Source organism: Lottia gigantea (genome assembly GCF_000327385.1).
Source record: "Lottia gigantea unplaced genomic scaffold LOTGIsca_96, whole genome shotgun sequence".
Taxonomy (NCBI): domain Eukaryota; kingdom Metazoa; phylum Mollusca; class Gastropoda; family Lottiidae; genus Lottia; species Lottia gigantea.
In genome coordinates, this window is record NW_008711113.1 from 585,067 (window position 1) to 606,202 (window position 21,136).

At 36.0% G+C, this 21,136-nt stretch overlaps 1 protein-coding gene across 1 annotated transcript in view; it reads right to left on the reverse strand.

Annotated features, from left to right (window-relative positions):
* Positions 1-15,127, reverse strand: part of LOTGIDRAFT_92844 (hypothetical protein) — a gene marked incomplete at both ends in the record, with an annotated part of 35,080 nt that extends 19,953 nt beyond the window's left edge. Inside the window, one exon of the mRNA XM_009068936.1 lies at positions 14,975-15,127. Coding sequence (XP_009067184.1) covers positions 14,975-15,127 — 153 coding nt within the window. The remainder of the gene's footprint in view (positions 1-14,974) is intronic.
* Positions 15,128-21,136: the final 6,009 nt, after the last annotated feature.

Here is a 21,136-nt window from a genome sequence, read left to right on the forward strand (position 1 = left end):
CTTTCAAGGCTGAAATTCCATGGAGCGCCTGAGATGGTTGTTCCCATAGAAAATTTCGAAAAAGTTAAATTCTATGGTCCATTCTGATATATATTTTGAGGCTAACTTATAAAAATCATATTTTTAAATGTGTTAGAAATGAATGAAGTTGGGGTACAATTGCAGGTACAAAACTTCTTAATAAGGAGACAGGTTCCCGCTCTTGTGCCCTAACTAGAGCCGCCACTGTCATTCACAGTAGACTAGAGGGTTACAATCCTATGAATAACGAAATGAAGCCCTGAGTGTTGTCGTAGACGGTTACCAGCATGACGACTACTGATTACATAAGCTTCGATTGTTTGCCCACGCTGTTGATCTTCTTAATATAGTAGACTCAATCACATGGAGAAAAACAACACATGGTCATCAAATCAATTATTTTTAACTAGGATCCTGTTTACCAGCTGGTCCACTGCCAAACCATCTTGGCATTGATGATTTCCGGAATATCCAATTCGTTCCCATTAACAGCTGGTAGAATGACATGATGTCATTACTTATACATGGTCATGATCACCATACGTTCCGCTGAACTTGGCTCATGTCGTTAAAGATACAAACACAGCTCATCTTCAAACTCAAAATCACGAATCATGGAGTAAGACAATTCTCTTGCCCAACCTATTTTATCCTGTGATTGAAGGACGAACCGTATTCACCCAAAAGGGTGAACTAGATATTAGAAATGCAATGAGTTGATGTTGGTATGCCATTCATTTCCGAGGATAAGAGGTATTTTTGAAGCGATCGAAATTAGTTAATTCAAATACCACATTTGTAGGACCGTAAGTGACTTCGACTCAGTCCAAATAAAGCAATAGTCCATGTAATATCATATCCGAAAATAATGGGTATTATTAAGCGATCGAAAAGGATTTCCGCATACACCAAATTTGGAGGAAGGCCGTAAGTATCTTTACCCAGTCTATTAAAGCAGCAAAGAGTACCTAAAATAGCTTTCAAAACTACATATAACACGGCGAAAATGAAATATCCCGTATCTGACATGAGAATCAAGCTGACCTCAACTATTCCGATATCTTACCATGTTACAGGATATCAAGTGCTTGTTCACATGGCTAATCTTGGTGATCAATGACATCGATTGGATCGTTATCCGCCGACTGAAGCACTTAAATTCGTTAAGATTTGAAAATGAAGTTTCTGATAAGCGCTGGTCAATTTTATCTTATGTTAGAGCTATCGACCAAATGGTGTGAATCATGGAAAAGAAAATGATATGAATGGAATTTTACGTCTTACTTTTCTGCACTCTTGAAGACGGAAAAGGCTATGCAGTGAACAGTGTGGGAAATTTGTCAGGACAGCGGAAAAAAACATTTTCAAACTGCATTCCTGGTTTTACAGAATATATATAAGAGGCCGCCTTTAGAAGGGAGTTGGACGCTTTTTCTCTTCTCGGGGATACAAGGTTCGATTTCCACATAGGTCGAAAGGACTGACATTAAAAAGGCTCAAGTTGTTTGTCCGGGTGTGTTAAAGACACAGCTAAAGCGAATAAGTGTACAGCAAACTAACCTAACGCTTATTGGGGGAGTTATAATTGCATTTAATTTCAGATCAGATCAGTTCATCAGAAAATTACCCAACAGTTCCAGACCGCTTATCCCAATTTCTAAATGAACTATTTTTTTTTGCATCCTAGGCCTGTACATTTGTGAGAATCGAAACCGCCCTACCATTTCCTTTCTGAATTTTAACTCCGGAGTTGTTGTCTACAGTTCATTCATATAGTCCGTGGTTTGAAACGTTCTCGTGGGTACCTAAATAGTTAAATTTAAACTGAAACGAAAGTTTGACATTCCACATGGCATTCCAAAACACTTAACTTAATGAATGGTTTTCAAAGGTTAATCCTTACTTTTATTCTGTTTTTTTTAATATGTCAAAGAACTACCAGCTTACGTTAAGCAGCTTAGATAACACAATTCGCTTCCAATGTCTTTGTGCTTTACAAATATTCCCAATAGCTGAAATCCTTTAAACTTTACATAATCAAGGTTTCCCCTGATGGTTCGTTTGACAAGTTGAGTGTGTATAAGGTGTCATCATGGTGCAAAAAGGGCTGACAAGCTATGAAGTATATCTTTGATGGCTATAGGTACTGTTTTCGTAGAAGATGGCGCGAACCCATTCATACCTTTATTGGTAGCAATACCAACAAAACCCACATATCCATAAACCCCGGAATAAAACTCTATCGATTCCACATTCTACGTGTTGCTTCGGTTGTGGCAGAACTAATCATTCAACAGAACAGTGGGAGAGTTGATAAAACATCAAAGAGAAAATTACATGAATAGTGGATGAAGTGTTGCACAATGGGGGACAAAAGAAACGTTTATATTAAAATAGGCCCAGTGTTCTACAAGTTGTGTAATTTCTGTACTAATCTGTATAAGGTGTCATCATGGTGCAAAAAGGGCTGACAAGCTATGAAGTATATCTTTGATGGCTATAGGTACTGTTTTTGTAGAAGAACCCATTCATACCTTTATTGGTAGCAATACCAACAAAACCCACATATCCATAAACACCAGAATAAAAACGTTTATATTAAAATAGGCCCAGTGTTCTACAGGTTCTGTACTAATCCGAAAATAACGTGTTATTGTCGTTATCATGGTAAAATAACCACCGCTTCCCGGCGTTATCATTAACCCATTAAGGTGCAGAAACTTCAAACGTCAACATTCATTTTCTAAATGAAAGTCTTTGCGTGGTTTGATTTAGGACTGTAACGTTTTCTGCACTTTGACTAACAGAACATTCAAAAAAAAGAAAATACCGCGTGGTTTTCATAATCACACTACAATGAGTATACCACTTTGTGAAATATTAGAGTGGATGGATTGCTTCTTTTTTAACGGATGATTCATTTCAAAAGAATAACTAAAGCAAATCATTCATAGAGGAACATGCAGCTGGAGATTCATATTTACAATTCCCAACAGAGGGGAAAATTCGAAATAGATCGCTTGAGTTTTTATCACTTGAAAGACTTGTTGTCCCTAGAGAGGGTATGACAGCCGATGTGCAGCCATATGCGAGAATATTCGTCGCCAATGTTTATAGAAAAGGAAGCATTTTATGTTTTTGACATGTTTTAATGTATTGGGATTAGAACTGGTTGCTTATCTAATTGAAGACGTCAACTCATGTTTCAAATTTGAAACAACAAAATAATTTGAACTCTCCATAAATAAGAACTTCACGAGAGCTTGGCGATTTCTAGACAGAACTAATAGGGGAAAATGTCAGGATTATAAGAAATCGAGGGTGACCATCGGAACAGCATTACTTCAGCTCACCTGGATTTACGAAATGGTCTGCCTTGTCAAGAAGAAAATAATTTGATGGAAAGCGAATCTATTGGGATAGCTTTTCCTCAGCAATTTAGGAGTCCAGTAAGATCTGGAGGTCCATATTGGTAAGTCTGTGTGAAACTGACAAGAAGATATGGATATGATAGCCGATCGAGTAAGGAATTCGGTTTATCTGGAGTTCCAGATTGGTCTTTCTGAGTGACACAGCCATGAAAATGTTAAGGTTTGATGAAAATACATTAACCCAGAGGTTTAGGAATTCAGCTCATTTCAATTTTCGTTGTCGAGTTTGCTTCACCTTAGCATCGTTCATCCGTGGTAGAACGTCCAAGAAGATCTGGTTTGTTGGCACCACTTTACTTCAGCGAGTTAAAATATCCGAGGATGAACACTGCTCTACCCCTATATTGGTCAACCTCACGAACCTCTGTTAATAATTCAAGTGGCACAAGCTAACAATATTCCTGGTACACTTAGTTATTCTTTGGACGATGCATTGTGATCGTTGCCAGCCTAAAGAACTCCGTAATCTTGGTTTTGGTTATGGTCCTTGCACAGCACGAAGAAGTGACATGGTTGGTGATTTTGAGCAAATGAAGGACCGAGATAACCCGGAACTTATGATAGCAAAATAACATAGCTAATATTAAGAAATAAAATTATAATCACAGGATGGCATTCTCCGTGTCATCAAGATCTTTTTTTTTATTTAAGCGGAGATCGTGTTGAAATCAAGAACATTCTTTCGTATCTGACAAACCCCGCATATTTCTGCCTGCGTTTCAGAGAGTTAATGAATTGCTGTCAATTATTCCTCAGTGTTGCATGTTTATTTACTTGAGAAAAGTGCCAAGTTTTGTCATATAATTGTTAAAGATTCACGAACTCCTACATCAACTTCAAAAAGATTAAGGTTTTTAAAAATTAAATCATTTCAAACTTTGATTTTTATTTGCGTAAAGCTTTTAGACGCCATGATTTATTATGAAGTCATGAATATGCATCGACGGCTCTGTAACCCATCTTTTGTTTTCCTTCTCCCAATGTTGGTGTCTATGTTAATATGAAATGAGAAAATAACGAATAAAGACACAGGACTGATTGTTTCCATTTTCGTTGTTATACGTCCACACATAAATGAAATGAAATGAGTGTTAAGTCTTTCTGCACCATGAGGGCTAATGAAGATGAACAACGCCATGCCGGGTATAATGGGGGAAATTTTGCCAGAACAGCGGCATTAGTCTCGATTTCCAACTGTCGAGGAATCTTTAACGTTCACAGCCTGTAACACACAGGGTCTAGACGCTTTTTCCATGTCAGTCCCTCTTACCTGCATCACTGACAAGGGAAACCGAGTTGGGAAATCCGAAGGTACCATCCAGACCTATGCCGGAATTGAGCCCTGGACCTTGTGGTTAGCGAGCAAACGTCTTACTCACTGACATAGACGTCGTCCCTCCGCATGTCTATCCACAATTGTTGTGGACACGATAGAGAACGGGTTGCTTGATGGATTTTGATGAAATTGCTTGATGGATTTTGATGAAATCAAGTGTTTGTAATCACCCTTATTGAAAATCAGAAAATATAAATAATAAATATTTAATAAGTTATTGCCCTTGATCTTAAAACGCGTTCAATTGTTAGCTCGTAAACAGTCTAGGAGGCACAATTCTTAAAAGAAACTTGGTGAAATTGTTTATTACTACTTAAGGATAACCCTCTCGAAAATAAATAAAAGAGAAAGAGGTTGTGAATAAAGCTCTTGTAGTATACACATGCTACTCTCAAAATGTTTCATTTATTGATAGCTCTTTTCAACCTCCAGGACGACTTGGCTGCCATTACAATTGTGGGCGCATTGTGGCCATCGCTATCATTCCATTTATGACAAAAATTATTGACCATTAACTATATTTCCCATTCTTCATTACCACAATGAAATAAATAATTCAGAATTTCCATTAAATTATCGCACATTACCACTTTTAATTCTCGGAATTGTTTTGCTTTTTATCCTTGTGCTATTTTCGGACTCGTGTTTTTACACCAGACACCTGTTAAATAAAGTCGTTTCTTGAATTTCATAATCCTAATTGAATTATCCAAGTCGTAACAGAGTGTGATAATTACACTCGAGACTCGCCAAGAAGATCTTTTTTAAAAGAAATGTATGAAGTGATTTTCTAAGAACAAACAGGGTAATTACAAACAATGCAACTTTTTAAAATTCTTTTCTTGTCGATTTGAAGTCAAAATATCTACAGCGAAGTCAAAGCTGGACACTAACGCACAGATTTGAAATCTAAAAATAAATGTTTAGTCTGCCGTCATTATTTATATGAATATGACACGTGTCAGAGTTTCCATCAAGCCAAGCTGATTTATGCACGCTATTACTAAACTAAGCTTAATATCTCAAAACTGCATATTTCTACATGTTTTAAATTATGTAAGACGGAAGAAAAAAAAGACACAGCTCATTAGAAGCTTAATGGTATCTGACACGGTTTTCAACTTGAACAAGAGTTTCCATCATGCTTACAGATGATTATTACCGAGTCAAGGTTAATATATCACGACTACATATGCTAACATGTTTGTTCTAAATGATCTCGAGAAAACAATCATTCTAGGGAAGGCAAAGAAAAAATCAATCTCTAATGCAACAATTCGTTCGCATTATGTTCTTAGTTCAAGGTAAAGAGATATAAATGCAAAATTACCGAAAGCGGCAAGACATGAGCGCTTCATCACTATCCAAATGCAATCAACCTTTTTTGTTCGCATTCGTTCTATTTACGTTTGAACCTATAAGACCATGTGCAGTGGAATAACACATTGACACGCATACAGTTGAATATAACAAAATAGAATATGCTAATAAACCTACAATTTACAGAAATAAAGTTAAATTCATTGCGTGCTTGTCGTTCTTTTTCAGCGGTGACTGCATTTCTAATTTGTTTTGAGAGATTTACATGTTTTAACATGACATGGTTTCGGCGAACCATTTGCGGATTGGACCAAAATGGATATTTTGCAGTTTTTTGAATGGATTTATCCCTCTACTGAAAAACTAAAATTGACTTTTTAGGGGTTAATTTTGGTCTTAAATATAGGTAAATTTTCTTCATAATTGTCTTATAAGTCTTCATAAGTACTAGAAATGTGCAAAATACCTCAAATTTTATATATGTATTTTCTTTATATCTCAATGTATAAAGAAATGACGAGTCGTCCTTTGTTTGTTGCATACACGGACACACATGGTTTTGAAGGCCTATTACTTCCTAAAATGTCCGTTTCTGAGATTGAAGTAAAATTGATCGAACTGATGGCGAACCAGTCCCAGTATATCATTGAACACTCGGAGAAAAGATGGAGTTGAAAGTCCAGTGTGTAAAGATGCCCCGATCTCCTTCCTATATAGAAAGGAATGTATAATTTCCTGACTGTATGACCAAGTCTATGTGAGACTGGTTAATCAATCAAATGCGATTGTTGTATTTGGGTCTTTGTCATTTTGTCAGTAACATCTGTCTTGGCAATCAGCCACCTTGAAATGAAATGAAATTAAATTCGTGAAAAAAATTGGCGCCATGGTGTTCGGTAGCCATTACCAATTCAACAATAGAAAATGGAAAAAAGCGAAATATTCATTTGAATTGAAAAAGAGGTGATGATTTGATTTTAGAGTGGCGGAAAATAAGGTGTCTAAATAACACCCTACATATGTTAGTTCTTAATATAACCACTGTCTGATGCTAGTTAAAATTATGGTTGAGAATGGTGGAAACTATGGTGTCTGAAATAAGTAATGAATGGAACCATGCATCGTATTTAATTTAGTTCTAAATTGAACCACTATCTGATGCTAGTGAAAAATATGTTCGAGAATGCTGCAAAGTCCTATGTCTGAATAATATTAAGCAGCACCGTACTAACTAACTTTCATCGAACACTAACAAGCACTGGTTGCTATACAATGGGTGCAGGCTGAGAATTATTATTTTTAAAAAGGCAAAAATAAAGTGTCTGGAATAAGGATTGCCGGTGTCAATTATGGTATTGAAAAACTATGTATCGAAAATACCTTGTACTAGTTGCTGATGTCTTCCATTTCTTGATAGAGTTTGATAGCTTTGATCAATGTAAATTAAAGACGGACAATATATAAAATAGAATGGAGTTTCACCTCCTACTTTTATTAGTCCAGAATAAGATGTTGTATGGCACACGTTTTCTCTGAAAAATATCATGGTTCAGGTCCTGTTTTATTATATTTATATTGGTCTACAATTGATGTATTGAGCACTATTTTAACAATGATATTGGTCTACAATTGTTGTTTTAAGCACTATATTTAAATGTGATGTCGCTCTATGATGTGTTGTACTAAGCACTATTTTAACAGTGGCATTTCTATATCACTCTACAATTGATGTATTGAGCACTATTTTAACAGTGATATTTTTATATCACTCTACAATTGATATATTGAGCACTATTTTAACAGTGATATTTCTATATCACTCTACAATTGATATATTGAGCACTATTTTAACAGTGGAGTTTCTATATCACTCTACAATTGATGTATTGAGCACTATTTTAACAGTGGAGTTTCTATATCACTCTACAATTGATGTATTGAGCACTATTGTAACAGTGGTATTTCTATATCTCTATACAATTGATGTATTGAGCACTATTTTAATAGTGGTATTTCTATATCACTCTACAATTGATGTATTGAGCACTATTTTAACAGTGGAGTTTCTATATCACTCTACAATTGATGTAGTGAGCACTATTTTAACAGTGGAGTTTCTATATCACTCTACAATTGATGTATTGAGCACTATTTTAACAGTGATATTTCTATATCACTCTATTATAATTGTTGATTAAGCACTATTTTAACAGTGATAGTGCTCTGCAAATGATGTATTAAGTACTATTTTAACAGTGAAAATATTTTGCAATCGAAGTAGATCGCCGACATGTAACTTGAAATATGACCACCAAAGAATAAAAAAACACTTGAAACTTAATAACTTTCGGTTAACCTGGGGCAATTGTTTTTGTCTGATCAGGTGTTCATTACAAACCGGTCTTTGACACCTTTCACTTCTTGAAAATAGGTTAAGATTTTGTACGCAATACTTACAGTAACCTCAATTATTCGAATTGAGGAAATAGCGTCGAGATCCATTCCGCTTTTTACGGTCGAACTTCTTAACTAAATCGTTGCCTTCATTGTATTTAGTGTAATTACATTTAAATGTATTCCGTTGAGGGAAAATCTTAATGCATTTTGTGTCGTAGTTTCCACAATCGGCTCTTGTTCTCATTATTGCGTTTTATGAAATGAATGGAGTTTTACGTCCTAACTGCTGCACCTAATGAGCTAAAGAAGACGGACAACGTCATGCGGTGTGCAATGAAACTTTGCCAGCCCAGCAGCCTACTTTATTCGATTTCTAAACGACTAGACGCTTTTTCCATGTCAGCCCCTCCAACATGCTTCGTTGACAAGAGAAAATCGGGTTGAAAAATCCGAAGGTATCATTTCAACTTCATCGAGCTTGAACCCTGTCATTTATTGTGTCTTTTGAAATAGAAGTGTGTTTTTTTGAAGGATTTTGACGATGAATGTTGTGTCAGTCATGATTATGAACCAAACTTATTAACTAAGAATATTAACCAAGAATTACTTGTGCCGTTTACTATTCTATGAGTCCATATGAAGATAAATTGTTTCAGCATTAAATTCCCCTCGTGGCTCGTAATCTTCATGCCCGAGTCATACCAAGGCAATTCAATGAAAATTTATTGGCCAGGTTCACTAATTATTGGTCGGAAATCACTCCATGTGTCCAATTCCTTTGTCAAATCCTGCGTACGTGAGCTGCATACGTGCCAAATTGTGGTGTGGTCTGGGAGATATGATTGTCACTTCTGTGGCAGCTACAGGAATCCTTATCCAAAATTTACTGTGACTTTACGTTAAATTCTATTAAATTTCAATCAATTCAAATGGAGTGTTGGTCAAACTATTTGCCCCTTCTGAAAGGGGGTGGGGTTGGAATGACGACTAGTAGGGCAGTGCTGTGTGTCATTATGTTACCAACCAAGGAATTTTTGTGGTCTGCGTTCTCATGTAAAAAATCAGCAGTGTCCTCTTGTTGGCGTTAAAGCCAAGCGAAACAACACCGTTGAAAAATTTTGTTTATAAAGGTATACCCCAACAAACTATGCTTTATACATGTACGTCTATGTATCTACTGGATCAAACTGGAAAAAAAAGAAACCAAGTACTAACGATCCGAGTCGCAAAATGAAACCCGAAATCAAAACAACATATTGGCAAAACTTATGTAGCAGTTAATGAACTTTTCACACGAGTCATAAGTGCGTAAGAATTTCATAATGAAATGTGGAATCACGTGTCTAGAAGAGTAAGCATTAAAAGGAATAATTAAAAACGGAGTGTACTTATTGTTAACTAAGCAGCTTATGATGATGTCCGAGCTATGTGCGTATTGTTGACGGTATTCAACTCTAATTATATAAATGTGATACACAGTCTGACATGCAAATTCACTTTGAAAAACTGCAAATTAATACATATTTATTTACGAACATGAGACGACAGTTTCAAAATCTTAACGAGAATTAAGCTTATTGCCAGTAATGACATACATGTCAAAAGTGTCTGACTTGTACAAAGATATTAGATGAAAAATTGGAATAAGATTTCGTTTCCAAGACGGCAATATTTTGCTTATCATTAGTATGTCTGCGAAAGTCTATTGAATTATTTGAATACTTCAATACTTTGTAAACCTTACGTAGATAAATCTATTCTTCTGTGAAGTTGACGTAAATTTCTATATATTATTGAAAATTAATTAATAGTTATTTTGAAACTAAATCGAAACGGACGGCGGAGATTAAAAGTGCTTAAAATTAAATACGTAATACCATTTACCTCTAGGCTTTATATTACACAATCACATAATCGTTTTAATAACAATGGTGTAACATACGCTATTGGCATGACCTTCTTAAATGACATGGGACTGACATGGCGAAGGAACTTGTCGTTGGTATGGAGCAATAACTAAGGTTAAATGCACACCTGCAGATTCCTCTGCGGTACGATATCGAAACGAGTAGCCCACTGTCCTGACAAAATTCCACTAATTGGGTTGTAGCCAAATATTTTCATGCAATATTTTATTAACATAAAGATGGAAAAGATTGGGGAACAGGCCTTTGCGTTTTTACCTCCACTCTCATAGAAGGCCTGTAAAATTTTTATCGAAGCAGAAACTTCGGCTGTTAAATTCCGTCAAATTTCATTCTTAAAAAGACGTTACTAAAACAATATCGTGCCTAATGGTATTAAACCTTGTACTTTATTTCCACACTTAATCAAGTTATCAATTTTGATTTTTTTAGCTTTAGATAGACATTTTATTTTGTCTTGCCGCAATTATATTAAGTTTTTAATGCCCTGCGGATATATTGGACTAATTAAGTATTTTTCTAGCACAGAAATAGATTTTGACTAGACAGCATAATGAGAGCTCAATTTACAGAATTTTACCAGTCTAACAGGGGTCGCGTCAATCTATCATTAGCACAGACCGGTAGACGTTAAATACATAGAAATGAGTTCACATCCGTTTAAAATCCGACCATAAACAAATGCTAATTTTATTCGTACACAAAAAAAAGGTTACAATTACAAAGAAAACTTCATGTAAAAAAATTAAATGGATTGCAGGTCAAAGGACAATATATTGGCTAATTTAGGATAAAGTTCGAATAAGCAATTTTGGTTATGCACTATTATCTTATGAAGAAACCAAATTATGACTTTTATAACTGCATGATACTTTTATAACTGCATGATCATTTCCATTTCTCAGTTTGAAAGGATGTGGGATATTCTAGATAAAGGAAATGTATAATTGATGTACAAAGGCCAAGTTTCAGACCGGAAATACAGTTTCGACATCAGAATAACATCTCGGTTGGTGGAACTTCCTTTCTGTACTACTGATAATACCAACGTAAATAAGCAAATACTTTCTCAAGTGAAATCATAATGCCAGGGGCAGACGAGTATAATTGTTTTGCCTAATCAGTGAATCACGTCGATTAAAATCGCCAGAGAATATTTACGCCAAATAACGAAGGGGCGCATAATTGTTAAGAGCGTATATCAGTAGATCATGTGGTCGATACAAAATGGTGTTTCGAGCATTGCAAGATATCAACATCACTTCCAAATGGTTAAAATTAAATAAAAATTGCGAGATAAAATTCACCGGACACTGCCTGTGAATGGAATTGCCGACGAATGGAACGGGCATTTCACAGTCGTCGTCGATGTGAGCGGCCCGAAAATATACGCTCGTGTGCCCCCTTCTTTTGATCAATCATAACTTTCCTTGAAGAAATCCGATACCCCTCTGTGATTGCTTGAAGGTATAAATTACTGATAGACACTAACATCCAGTATACAATAGTACATCATTTATATCAGAGAGCTTCGCTTCCAGAAAACTCCGTGATCGATGAATAGCCCAAGAAGTAAACCATAACATATCAAAAAGGCTTGAAACCATTCTGATCATATTTAAGGGGGCGTGGGTTTTGGACATTCTAAATGTACAGGCCTGCCTCACTTCGAAATGTCGTGAGCAAAAGAGACGATTAAGTGTTGTCATACATACATTAACTTTGACAAAGAGAACATATGGTTGACTGTGTTAACATTTTTCGCGACAGGGTGCTATTGCATTTGCAGAAATAAAAACAGAAACACTTCTAAAACCGTAAACAAGACTAACCCTTACATATTCTGTGGTCGAAAATAATACTCTACTGCTTCTTTATGTTCCCTTAAGAGTCCAGATGCCTTTACTAGTATGTATCAGAATTTTCAAATTAAGATATTTATGATACATTTTGCCGGGTTTTTTGCCTTATAGTATTTTTCCATTCACAAAGTTTTCGTTCGCGTGATTTATGTCGACTACCATCAACTAATAAGCAAAAATAAAATTTAATTTGAGAAATCAGTATCCGGATTGCAAGAAATACGATACAAATTGTAAAAGATATTTATAGATACAATATACATCATATCTCGAGTTAGTAATCTTATTATGGACGACCTGTCACTACCATACATCCTTAATGTAGTTCTGGGAATTACAAAGTTAGTTGCACAATTTGATAGAAATGAAATGAAGGTGGTTGAAAGGTGGTGGAGGACGCAAACCAGAGACCGGGTGTCGATGATATCTTTAAATCGTTACGTTACTGCTGTCAGAGAGCAAACGTCTAGTTGTTTAGATAGAAGCATGGACTGAGGTCATGTGTGTTGTCCGTGCAATATCATTCCCCGCCACTACGTTTGCTGAGAGCGGGACCTGGATGTATAAGGATCTGTAGCGCTAAAAAACATTTCGTACTTTTTCTTTCATAATAATATCTCTCAAACTGTTCAAATGATGGTCTGGTAGGGACAGTAAAATTAAAAAGCTTCAGACCGGCATGGTTAAAATTTGTTAATCGGGTCGCCATCGATGTCTTGTATGTGATATGAATGAAAGGAAATTGTAGTCATACGTTTCTGCATATATTTAAGCAGTGCTATGCAGTGTGCAATGATAAATTTCGTCAGGACGGTGGCATTAACCTGCTATGTTCTTTTCTAACTGTCGCTAACTTGCACAGCTCGTAGCACACGAGGTTTCGGTCTATGATTGTCCCAATCCGCTTTTACTTGTCAGCAGTCATTGACCTGCAGTCATTGCCGCTTCCAGTACGCGATGAGCAGTAAGTCTTTCGTCATTGCATGTTAATAATAAGGAAATTAGTATTCAGGAAAGAAGAGACCGGAGTAATTAATCTTGTTGATTCGGGAAGACTATCATCAATCCATCAACGAATTAACCGGGCAATATTTAGAGGATAATTGATATTCTAGGCTATTGTTTTGGTGACTTTTGGCGGATATGGCAATAACAATCGACCTCTACTTGACAATTGAAGATCGTCCAATGAATAATGTTAATTCACTTCCAGTTTCCTTGATTGACACTCGGATTTGGAAATGGTAACGCTTAAGTGGCAGAAGAAGAATAATGATATTCTTAATTAACCAAAGATAAAAGTGTTTCCTTTGGGTTGGATTCGAAATAGAGCGCTGAAAATGTAAGGTTTGGTCTTTAATCAATAGTAGATTTCATCATTGTTTCCTGCTTTATATAAATTGCTCCTCTCAATTGTTATCTGACAAGATTTTTGATGCTGTCGCGTTCTGATGACGTTATGTTAAACCAATCTTACTTAGATTCACAAGAATCTTACACTGGTTGATATCGAGATAAGAACTCATTATTTTCTTAGCATATTTTTGTATAGCTGTAATGCTTCAACCGACCGAGCTATATTCCCAGGCAAAAAAATAATAACTAATGAAATTATCTCTTTCGTGAATGTTGCTTTTTTGTCATGAGTTTTTCTACATTATTTCATTGTTTTTACTATGATCTAATTACCGCCTTCATATTGGAATCCGCATAAAGTAAAATGAGTTTTACGTCCTACTTTTCTGCACCTAATTGACTAATGAAGACCAGCGAGCAATGAAGGAAAGTTTGCCAGGACAGTGAAAATCCAAGAAAAGAAAAATAGTTGACAAAAGCTTTGCCCAAACAAAGCATAGACATATTATGTAATTTTTGAGATTTCTCTGTGGAGTCTAGAAATTCGTTAACTTCATGCAAACGCAGTATTTTTATATTCCAAAAACGTACTTTGAAGATTGTCAATATTATTTTTTTTACGGAAATTAGAAATGAAATGAATGGAGTTTTACGTCCTACTTTTCTGCACCATGTGGGCTAATGAAGACGGGCAACGCCATGCAGGGTGCAATGAGGGAAATTTTGCCAGGACAGCGGCATTAGCCTACTCTATTTCGATTTCCAACTGTCGAGGGATCTTTAACGTGCACAGCCTGTAGCACACGGGGCCTCGGTTTATTGTCCCATCCGAACGACTAGACGCTTTTTCCATGTCAGCCCCTCTCACCTGCATCACTGACAGGGGGAAACCGGGTTGAAAAATCCGAAGGTATTATCTCGACCTATGCCGGGATTGAACCCTGGACCTTCAGGTTAGCGAGCAAGCGTCTAACTCACTGAGCCATCGCGGCTCCCTGGCAACTAAATTAGAAGTAGTGTTCTTAAATGGATATGGACCTTATTGAAACCTGAAATGAGATCTGTGAGACATTTCCTCGTTTTGCTATCGAAAACACTTACAGCTGTGTTTTACGCCGTGTCAGTTGATAAACATACAAAGACTAAAAAATAGCATACTCTCTGATGATGTTTCAATTGTGCTACACGGCAACCCAATAGATGAATGTGCGAGTGTATGCCTAAATAAACATTACTATCCGAAACACATTTGGGGATATTAAAGCTGCTTATAGCACCATACGTACAACACCCTCCACAAAAACCGTTTAATGAATTGAATCTTACCTTCTTTTTGTTGCGAGTTCTGACGTCTTCGGTGTTCATGTTACATCCTGGTGCCCTAGCTCCCCAGATGTGGCAAGCTATTCTAAAATAGCAAAAGCTGATCACCACCAATGGTAAAATATATTGTATAAACACAAGCACTAAACTGTAAAATTGTGGGAACTTCTCCCAGAATGTTGGCCACAGCGGTCCGCATTGTTTTATATTTTCCACATTATATCTGACACGAAAGTACAGTACCATGGGTATGGCGGTCGTGATAGCTACCCACCAAATTACTGATATGATTATCGCAGCAGATTTTTTGGAGCACCCTGCCTTGAACGGGTGCAAAACGGCGATGTAGCGATCGCAGGCTATAACACTTAAGGTGAAGATGCTTACGTTCACAGATATAACTTGAACAAACGGAGCCAAACGCACATGAAGTGAGCGATCACCCATCTTTGGAGCAGAGCTGCTTGAAATTGAAACGGAACGGAAAACATTCCGATTACGACATCGGCTACGGCTAAGTTTGCGATGAAGATATTGGTAACAGTTTGCATTTTACGGTTTTTGACAATCACTAGTATAACAATTCCATTGCCAATTACCGCTAATAATGAAATAATGCCATACAATAATGATAGGAGAAAAATCACGCCCGGAGGAACTTCATAAGGATCACCAGTCCTGTTGGAGGCAGCCGGAATAAATGTTAAATTATAATTAAATGATTCATTATTTTCAAACGCTTCATTCAGCGATAAATTCATTATAGCGGCTTAAATATTTCCAACAAACACTTATTTCACTTGGAAACTTCTAATGAACGACGATTGTAGTTAAATTGTTGGTTACTGCTAGCGGATAGACGAATGGTTTATATTTATTAATCGACTTCTAGCAATTGGCACGTCGATTATACTTCGGCATCACTTTAGACGAGTTTCAGACGGTTTGCGTTGGTGTATACGAGCAATCCACTTAATGTGTTACAGGACACATGGATAATGTATTTTTAATGGAAAACTCTAGTGGTATTATGGTGTGTCTAATTGGCACTTCTGTTCATCAAATTCCCAAACAAGATACCTGTGTAAACGATTTATGTCAGATATTTTGAGTTTTTATTTCAGAAATCACTTCCAAAACTGAGTTTTATATTCAATTTCTGTCTATAATTTTCAGTTTCTTTTCCTCTTGTTTTGAAGGCGTTTAAAACCGATTTCAATGCAAATTCAGTTTTCAAACTAGATTACTCCGAAAATAGAAATCGTCGTTACCGCTCTTCCGGAAATCAAAATGTCATATCAGATTCGTTCAAAGTCTATTCTTTCACAAATCGGATTAGAATATGAAACAGGATCACCATATAAATCAAATCACTTAAAACCAAAGTCGCATATCTGCTGTTATCTCAAAGGTCTTTGCGGCATCTACATGTAAGTACCACTTAGATGTCTCCGCGTAATCCGCTCTGATAATTGCTTTACCACGTTCCGCTCCAGTCTCCGGTTGCTATCAGTCGTGTATTCAAAATCATCACACGATCATCCAATTTATCAATTTGACTGAACTACACGAATATGAAAAATTGGACTATCATAATTCTATTCTGTAACAGTCATCAATCAAATTTCAACACAATTGATCTTCAGATTCTAAGAGTTCTTCGTGATCTTTACTTGCGTGTCTGAAATGGTAAATGATAATAACTTCTTAAAGCTGCCTTGTTTAAATGCTTTAAAATATACATCCACGCGTGGCTCTCACTTAAACATGACAAAGAAACATACGTCCAAAAACTTTAATTAAAAATCAAAGTTGGATTGGCCAATTGGAAAATATTGGACGAATGGGGAAGTTGTGGTTTGTGGTACCATTTTTATTATTCAAGGTTTAAATTTTAAAAGTTTACCGGTTTATATTTCTAATTATTAACTTGTGGTATAATTTTCATCTTTTCACATGCACAGTATAACCTTGAGAACAAGAGCATTTTTAAAAAAAAGTTATTGGAATGGGGGCATAATGTAATATCTGTACGCCGCGAGTCTCCTACTGAGATTCGACACCTTACAGAATAAAGATAGCTCGGCAGGCAATGCAACATATGCCAACTGACAACATTCTTCGATGATTTAACACTTTTCGTCAAAATCAGCTGAGAATTGGGTATTCCAGATTGTTTTACGATGGACAAACATACGAGTATACCAACAGAGTATAATAAGTCACGAACGATAAATATCGGAAAGTGTGGTCTCCGAAACCGTATTTTATGAGTATCAACTTTCCGTATAGGAGTAAAGGAAATATTAACAAGATGGCTACCGTCCCAATTAACAATATATGGATTTATTAAAATGTCAAAATATATCCTTTTATTTTAAGTTTTCTTCATTAAACAATGTTTTTGGTGCTTCTTTGTGCGCATTAAGATTCTCAACACGTGGCTCCCATTTAAATTGTCGGCGATTTTAATAGACTCAAGTTTTAGTTGTCAACCTTTGGACTCCATGCACCCTTAACGTCCACAAAAGACCAATATTGTTTGAAAGATATCTTGAATTAGGTACAGACAAACGACCATGAAATGTTGGTAGAGAGCCCTTATCTTAATCCGCGTTGTAATCTGTATTTCAAGATTGAAATCCCCCTTCTGCCACCCTTGCAAATATATTAATTCAGATTATAGTAATTGCTTAAAGAACTTTGGGTGCCTCTATGGTAACTATTTGCTCTGGAACTAAAACATACCGTTGTCAAATTAAGCCTTGTCCACATCAAAAGATTTTAATTTTCTTTTGGACTGGTTGGCTGGACAGTTTTCTAAACCGGAATATTCACACCGAGCTATCATTGGTTTTGAAATCTCACTATCCGATGGACTATTAGTAATTATCTGCTGAGGTAAAATCCAACCTGATTAGTGATAATTAGTCTAATCATGCGGCACATTCGTTTCGAATAACTTGTATCTAATTCGTCAAAAAATGAATTATTTTGTCCAAAAATCGATTTGGACACTGAGATTTTGGGTGTGTTTTTGCAATGTGAATAAATAGCCGGTTCAAAAATCGGAAAGTCCACAACCTTTGGTTCGCTCTGTAAGGGCATAAATGTCGCACAAGACATTTTTACTACTTTTAACGGTAAAAAGTCTTTTTAACTTTAAACAATCTTGGTCTAAATCGTCCAAACGGTAATCTAACTGGCTTTAACAACTAACTGGATTTAAATCACGCGTATTATATTTCAAATTGAAAAGTAGGCGGCTTGTTCATTTAGTGACAACGCAAAAGATCTATAAGACCGTTATGCTCAAGGAATTTCTACATAGCCAAATCGTTCCGCACAATTATTTAAGTCGATACAGAAATCGAGGTAGAACGTCGGACTTGAACAAATAAATCGCTCTGTTGAACAATATAATTAAATGGTTAACGAATATCAATATGAACGTTCAGGTCGTAACTTGTGTGTCATTGGTTTCCAATATCTACGAATAACTTTCAGGACAACGACATTGCCTAGACTTTTTTTTAATGAAATGTAAGAAATTTTATCTCTTAATTATGCACACCTTAGTGGACTGATAAGGACGAGCAACGCCATGCAACGTGAAACTTTAGCAAAAAAATGGCATTAGATTACTCTTTCGTGATTTCAAACTGTCGAGGGATCTTGTAGCTACTTTTCATGTATGGTTCAAAAAATTAATTTTAAAATACATCACGACATTTTCACCACTCCTCTTTGAAAATAATTAAAAATATCATGTTTGGACAACGATGTAATGATACAAAAATGACAGTAGACAATTTAAAATGATTCTGGCGCCAGTACCTCATAGTAAAATAAAGAATTAAGAATTAAAAAAAGCATGTCAAATAGATATAGTGGGATTATATTAAGATGACTTATATGCAAAAGTGCTAATTGAGTACAAATCTTTCAAATTTCTTCTGCGGATTCTACTAAGAAATAGTTGAGCTGATATACCCAGTAGAAGAGTAAATTCGGATGTAGAAGGAAAGGGCATTCAAAAATGTTTTATGAAAAAGTGCACCGATGTTATCACCTTCCACAGCATGCCATTTCACATGAATTTGGTTAACAGTTCGTAATAGTTGTACCTTTTTGAATCGAATTATGGTTTTACGATCCCTTATCTACTCATTATAAAGCTTTTGAAGACGGGACATTTCATTATAATGCAGCAATGGTAGATATTTCGAAAGAAAAACCTGCCTCTTGTTTTAGTTTCCCAACTTTCAAGGAGTCATAACGTGTATTGCTTGAAGTACACCGGGCCTTGGTTTATTGTCCCATCCAAACGCCATTCTGAGAGTTCTTAAAGCTAATAATGTTTATTTAGAATTTTATTACCTAGCTAATAAATCTGACAACACATTAAGTCGTCTCGTAGAATTAAATAACCAGAAGGTTCTAATAAAGAAAAAACGAATTCATTAAGACTTTCTGTCCCAAGAGTACCATAGATATTGACTGACTTACTGACCCAATATCGCTATGTGATATCAACACTCATTGAGAGCAATTTTGTGGTCCAGTGACGTTTTGATCTTAAGACATCTAAATGATTCTTATGTCCTGCCTCGGAAGCTTCCAACAATGTCATACATTGCCTTTCTCATAAGCCCAACCAGACGCTGAAGAATATGACGTAAACCTCCATTTCATTGCTAGACCCGATCCTCTGAGAGATATCAAAATCACAAATACCACAAGGGAAATTCAAATATGTACTCATTAGCGTGTCATAGCGAACAGTCTCTTTATTTTAAAATCTTCTTCAGTTCATTAGATCCTTGTCTGATCGCTGTAACTAGCCAATTGAGAGAAATATATCGTCCACAAATTAGTATTCTTTAGAAGGAATAGAATGACCGGAATTCAATTTGCGATGTGATCAGATAAAACAGCTTGGTAGACGAGCAATAATTAGTTATAACGTTAGTCTGATCACATTAAGCACCATTCTTACGCTCTTTACAGCCTCATGTGTAAATTGATGGTTTGGGGACTTTTCAGAAATTTTATTTTATCACGTTAAAGCTTTAGCTTTCGAACTTTGAGGTGTTTGAGTTTACAACTTTGGTAGAAGTGGACAGAAATTGATATTTACATCCTACATGTAGGGTTTGAGCTGTAGCTTGCTTATTTTAAGGTCTGGAGACCGCCCTTACATCCGGTAACCTGGAGTACGCTCTTACATCAGTTGAGGTGATTCACTAAGCAAATACATTGAAATGTTATTTAGCCAAAGTAGACCTGGTATATCAAAGAATGTAACAATTTCAGAGATCTCCACATAGGACGATAAAATACCACGTGAACAGAAATATTTAACATGTCAATAATCTCTGGAAATGCAGTATGGCTAGCAATTACAATCATAAGAGTCGTACGCGTTTGGGAACATGGTATGTCAAAGGTTGGACCTTCCGCAGCGAAGAAGGACCGAAAAGCACCTAGAGTGTCGGAATTTTGATGAGCATCTTCTTATACATGTATGTCAGTATGTCAACGAGCTGTGGTCAGACAAAGTAAATGAACGCATCAGACAGAAAACAAATCCTAGAGCGGCTTATTCTTTGAAGAACACATCGCATTAAGAGATTATATTCTATGTCCATCCATAAGTCGATTACATATTCGAGTGTTATAAATTTTAATTAACATGTATGTCGAATGTCGATGAACAATATATTCAGCTATAAATGACCGCATCAGACGCAAGATAAATCCTATAAATCCAGTTGAACTTATTATTTGAATAACACATCACATTAGGAGATTTTATTCTATGTTCATCTATAAGTCTTTAAAATATTCTAATGTAATACATTTTAATGTTACCCTATTGAAGAATCCATCGCATGAAATGATGTTATTTTTGTTTTTTGTGCTCTTGAACGAGACAGTAAGAACGCACTTTTTCGTCGGACCTCATCTCGTCCCTTTTTTGCATGACAGTTTGCTCAGTAATACAAAATGTTGCCACTTCCACTTAAGTTTCTCTGGGTGACAAGTTCAACCGAAAATTCCAATATCAAGTAAACACTCGAAAAAATATTTCATGAAATTTTTCTAACAAATAGGCTCAAAATTAAAGACTGATGCGTCTATATCAAGCTATGTAAAATCTTC